Below are 5,680 nucleotides of genomic sequence, written 5' to 3' on the forward strand. Positions count from 1 at the left end.
TGTGTGTGTGTGTGTGTGTGGGTGATTTATTTCTATGTATTTATTTTGGGTGAACCACTCCCCGTTCACTAGTACCTGTCCACCTGGTAAGCCTCTGCTCCTGACTAGTTGCCTTTTTTTTGTGTGAATGATTTTGATTATTTATTTTAACCGATTGTAATAAAATATATATTTTTATACCTCGAACCACGTCTCGTGCCAAATGAATAGAGCGAACCAGTAGTTAGAACCCAAATTCCCAGGGTGGCGTTGTTGTGCAACCATAAATTTCTCAAACATATTTGACATCTGTGAGTGAGCATCCACCAAGGTTCAACATGGCCGAAGAGACAGACCAGTCGTCAAACTGGTTGCTGAACTGGTTTGTGATATGGTCTGTGGTTTCTGGACTGGTTTGTGAACTGGTTTGTGAACTGGTTTGTGATATGGTCTGTGGTTTCTGGACTGGTTTGTGATATGGTCTGTGGTTTCTGGACTGGTTTCTGGACTGGTTTGTGAACTGGTTTGTGAACTGGTTTGTGATGTGGTTTGTAATGTGGTTTGTGGTTTCTGGGCTGGTTTCTGGACTGGTTTCTGGACTGGGTTCTGTTGAGGCTTGATGTCTGGGATCTGACTGATAAAACCAGATTATTGTGAACCTGTCATCTGGTTTCTGAACAGCCAATCAGAGCCAGCCACACCTGGTGACACATTCACAGAAGCAACCCGACTTCCTGTGATCTGAACTTCAAAGGATTTTAATGTTGTAAAAAACAAAGCTCTTGTAAAGAAGCCAAACAAATAAATAAACAATAATAAACAAGTGATAAATAAGTAAAGATAAATAAATAAACTAAAGGTCGATCAATAAACACATCAGCTGTGTGATCAATAGTTTGGTCTTTGATTCGTGCAGATTGATACGATGATCGATCGTCTGGCGCTCTTCAGTCCATCCTCAGTGTCAGTGACATCAGAGCGTGTGTGCGTGCTGATTGGTCGGTTTCAGGGTCGGTGTGTTTGAGTTAAAGCTGCACTGAGAGTGTCGTAGGATCACGTCACAGAAAACTACCAAACACCAACGATGTGTTTACACGGCTACGGGAGAGAAAGTGACAGAGTAACTCGGAGTCAGTGAACGCATCACGAAGCTGGAACAAGACTGAATCAGCACAGAAGGTGAGTCTGAGGGAGACTGAGGACACGCCCACTGGTTTCATTACACATCTGGATTAGTGCAGCTTTAACGTGTGTGTGTGTGTGTGTGTGTGTGTGTGTGTGTGTGTGTGTGTGTGTGTAAACAGCTGTGTCTACTTGTCGTTGATCCGTAGTTTGAAGGAAACCCGTCCGGCGAACTTGTCTCTCTCGTTGCCGGTGGCGAGAGTGTTGGAGTTGATTTTACACTCGACGTTGATGTCTGTGTTCAGAGAGGCGTTCAGGAACTTCACGGCCACCAGTGGCTGAGTGTAGTTCACCTGAGACATCGAACACATCACACACTCATCAGTATGAGAGTAGGAGTTACTACCTTTCTATTGAATTATTAAATAAATCTGCAAACACATGGACAGACATGATGAATGACATACTGACAGGGATTCATGACCCGGGATCTACTGAGGATCTACTGACGTGGAGCTTAGTATTATTGTTGGATCTCATACGTGTCATTATTGTTTTGAATTGAGGGAATTTGTAAATTTGAATAATCTCAGTGAAGACGTGTGTGTGTGTGTGTGTGTGTGTGTGTGTCTATAGTGTACTGTGTGTGTTACCTGAGCTTTCTTGCCGTAGTACGGGTAGTACATGAGATTGAAGGTCCCATTAGGAGGAAAATACGCCAGAGGTCCGATCTTATCACTGTCTTCTCTCTGCCCACACGCACGCACGCACGCACACGCGCACGCACACGCGCGCACACACACACACACACACACACACACACACACACACACACACACACACACACACACACTGATCAATAACTCATCAATAAACTGCAGTGACAATGTAAAACCCATCCAGACAGATGGGACAGTGAACACAGCACAGGAAAGTGAACCTGGTCCTCAGGTGAAAGATGATTTTAAACAAACCACAGTCTCACACATTTACCTGTCCTGGAGGTGTTCTACGTTCTAACACTGAGGTTCTTCACTGGGATAAAAGTTCTACGTTCTAATACCAAGATTCTATGCTGAGTTAAATGTTCTATGTTTTAACAATGAGGTTCTACACTGATTAAAAGCTCTATGTTCTACCACCAGGCTTCCACACTGAGGTAAATGTTCTATGTTCTATTGTTCTTACCCACTCATCTTTCCCCACTTTGTACCTCTGAAGATGGAGGGATGAAAAGACAGAGACAAAACAGATGAAATGAAGAAAGTGAGACAGTCAGAGAGACAGACAGACAGACAGACAGTTAGACAGACAGACAGGTTCAGACCTTGGCTCCACAGGTGACATAAGGAGACTGACTGTCCTTCCCCGGTAACATACCGATCACCTGGAGAGAGAGAGAGAGAGAGAGAGAGACAGCCGTTACTCTCAGACTGTCTGTACCACTGTGAAGTATTTGATCAATACTAGTTGGTTCTTAACCTTCATGTGTGAGACTCCACCCACCACTGTTTGTTTATCTTATATCTGTTCTCATGGAGTCAGACCATCTCATTAACATCAGCTGTGACCAGCTGTGACCAGCTGTGATCGTGATCAGCTGTGATCAGGTGAATCAGCTGTGACCAGCTGTGTCCAGCTGTGACCAGCTGTGATCGTGATCAGGTGAATCAGCTGTGTCCAGCTGTGACCAGCTGTGTCCAGCTGTGACCAGCTGTGATCGTGATCAGCTGTGATCAGGTGAATCAGCTGTGACCAGCTGTGACCAGCTGTGATTAGCTGTGACCAGCTGTGATCACTTCCTGTCTGCAGTGTATCATGATGTTTTACTATGAAACTAAAGGAAACTTAAAACAGGAGGATTCTCAGTGAAGTTTTGCAGACTCTGTTGCTGTGGACCTTTATTCTGGAGGGACATCAGAGATGATGACATCATAAGGAAGTGATGTCACACTAACCAGATCTACATGTGGTTCAGGTTTGATTGACTCTAGTTGACCTCACACAGTCTGTAGACAATGAAGCTAAAAAACTAAACCTTCTTGTTCAGTCTTCTAGTTTTCAGCTTTAAAATTCAGGTCAGAGGTCAGAGGTGGACGTACCCGGTTCAGTTTTATGAGGATACAGGGCTGACCTCTGTTGTAACCATAGAAACGATCAGTGATCCCAGAACAGTCCTCCAACACCGTTCGATTAAACTGACAGGAACGCTTGGGATTGTTCCTCACCTGTGGAGAGACAGACAGGTAGAGAGAGAGACAGGTGGTGAGAGAGACAGGTGGGGAGAGAGAGAAAGAGAGACAGGTGGAGAGAGAGAGAGAGAGACAGTTTGAGAGTGAGAGAGACAGGTGAAGAGACAGACAGGTCAGAAGGCAGGCGGAGAGAGAGAGAAAATGAGAGACAGACAGGTATAGAATGAGAGGTGGAGAGACAGACAGGTACAGAATGAGACAGGTGAGAGACAGACAGGTATAGAATGAGACAGGTTTACCTCTCCACTGTCCTCTTGAATGAAATACTGATCTGGAGGACAGTTGTCATTGGTCTGAACCTGGTAGCTGTCGTTGTACGCTGCAGACAGACAGGTAGAGAGACAGACAGGTAGACATTAGAACTAGAGCTGATTACTAATGAAATTAATTGATTAAAGATTGTTGAAGTCTTACAAGACAAGAAGGTGTTGAGGTTCTGGATGAAGCCGTCCCAGCTCTCCGTCTCTGACACCGAGAACGTGATCTCCAGCTGATCGCCCTTCGGACGAATCATCATCCCTGAACGTAAGAACATCATAAACCAATCACAGCCTGACCCTCGTTCACCAATCAGAGTGTGACAAACCTGATCACACTGACACTTTCCAAAGTCAATGAAAGTTGTTTGTTCAAATCTTAATCACTGTTCAACATGTTGATAAACAACCAAGGTTCAGTTCTGGATTTGAAACGATTCAGGTATAATACACTGCTACTGAAACCCCTCCCTAAATCACTGTGAGCCTCATCGACCAATCACAATCCTTGTGACCCACAGCTTGGCTATCTGCCAGGTAGCAGACAGGTGTGTACACAGCTGCTGGTGGGTGGAGTCTGTAAACGGTGATCACGGCGTTTAGGATTCAGACTTTGGTGATGAGGAATCATTTTCCACACTGTCAACAGAAGTCTACACTAGTTTTTTCCCAGCAGGCTTTGGGCTTGTTGCAGTAAAAAAGTCATGGCGTCCGTGTGAATGGACGACTTCATCAGTGTCGTATGATTATTGTGTAAATGTAGGATTAAAGAAATCGTGACATGTCTCCTCCTCCCGTCAGTGATTGTGATGTATCGACTGCTGCAGGTGGAGTTAGTGTGGAGGGTGAGTTTGCTTTTCTCACCTGGAGTGGCCAGGCGGTCCTGCCAGGTGGGTTTGTAGTCGTCGAGCGTCAGCAGCATGACGTACATGGTGAGAATAAACATTCCCGCCAGAAACAGGTAGAAGACCAGGTAGAAGAGCAGGATCAGACCTGGAGGGGGGGGAGGGGTTGTTATACAGTAGAGTACATTACATCTGCTCCTCCCCCTTCTCTCCTCTAAATATCATCTTTATAATCCTCTTGTGTGTAGCCCCGCCCCCTGCTGATGACCTACATTCAGTTTTAATGGAGGGGGGAAGGGGAGGAGTGAGAGAGGGGGAAGGGTGTAATGTCTCTGTCACCCTCTCTCTCTTTAAACTGATCACTTTTACTAATAATGTATCCGTTGTTACCTAGGCAACAGAGAATCCTGCTCTCTGATTGGCTGACAGAGAGCTATAAAAATCCTTCTCGACATTAACCTGGTAATCATAGCAACAAGACTGATGATTCAGGATTTATGAACAGTTAACTACCTGGATGCCTGGAACACCTCAAAGACCATGAAAACTTCCACAAAGACCTTGAGAACCTCCTCAAGGACTCATGGAACATCCTTATGGATCTATGGTGTCTTCTCAAGGATCCCTAGAACCTGTTGGGTTCTAATGACCTCTTGATTAAAATCACTGACCAGAGCAGGTCCTTAGCCCCGCCTCCTCCACACAGTGACGGTAACTCTGACCTGGACTCGGTCAGGTGAACCTGTTAAAGGCTTCCTCCTGCTGAGTTAATGTTATCAAACGTGTCCTCGGCTGCAGATTAAACCGGCTCACATCAGTCCTGAAGACCAGGATCTGGTCCTGGTCCTGACAGGGACATGTGTCCCGGTTCCTGGAGTCAGACTTATGTTCAGTTTGTCACAGATAACAATGTGTTAGCATCTTTAATGCCTCATGTTTGACTGGGGACAATAGAAGCTTTTCTTCAAATGAAATACCCTTCATTCAGCCCCGAGTACTGTCTGCAGGTGTTGATTGTTTGTTAACTGTTCTTCTTCTATCTTATTATTTCTTCTGTTTTATGGCGATTTTTTTTTTACGCTTCTCGGTGTCTCCTGGTAACCACAATATCACAACGCTATGAACTTTGGGTAATTCCCTCAGGGGAAGTCTGCAGAAATGAGGAATTACACAAAGTGTGAATAAAGGGCTGTGTGTGTGTGTGTGTGTGTGTGTGTGTGTGTGT

The 5,680-nt window shown here is 45.1% G+C and overlaps 1 protein-coding gene across 3 annotated transcripts in view; it reads right to left on the reverse strand.

The window, feature by feature from the left end:
- Window positions 1-721: 721 nt before the first annotated feature.
- atp1b2a (ATPase Na+/K+ transporting subunit beta 2a) overlaps window positions 722-5,680 on the reverse strand; it is an 8,200-nt gene continuing 3,241 nt past the window's right edge. The window contains exons 2-9 of one of the 3 annotated variants that reach the window (XM_087169928.1): window positions 4,475-4,603; window positions 3,768-3,872; window positions 3,593-3,672; window positions 3,204-3,329; window positions 2,429-2,488; window positions 2,290-2,316; window positions 1,755-1,850; window positions 722-1,454 (exon numbers count right to left, since the gene is read on the reverse strand). In XM_087169928.1, the coding sequence (XP_087026054.1) occupies window positions 1,290-1,454; window positions 1,755-1,850; window positions 2,290-2,316; window positions 2,429-2,488; window positions 3,204-3,329; window positions 3,593-3,672; window positions 3,768-3,872; window positions 4,475-4,603 (788 nt within the window). In that variant the 3' untranslated portion in view covers window positions 722-1,289. Of the gene's footprint in view, window positions 1,455-1,754; window positions 1,851-2,256; window positions 2,317-2,428; window positions 2,489-3,203; window positions 3,330-3,592; window positions 3,673-3,767; window positions 3,873-4,474; window positions 4,604-5,680 lie in introns of all 3 variants that reach the window. The other 2 variants (XM_087169929.1, XM_023431421.2) reach the window with 2 other exon arrangements.

This window comes from Seriola lalandi, unplaced genomic scaffold (assembly GCF_002814215.2).
Source record: "Seriola lalandi dorsalis isolate HSWRI2012SDOR001 ecotype SW California unplaced genomic scaffold, Sedor1 jcf7180002054922, whole genome shotgun sequence".
NCBI lineage: Eukaryota > Metazoa > Chordata > Actinopteri > Carangiformes > Carangidae > Seriola > Seriola lalandi.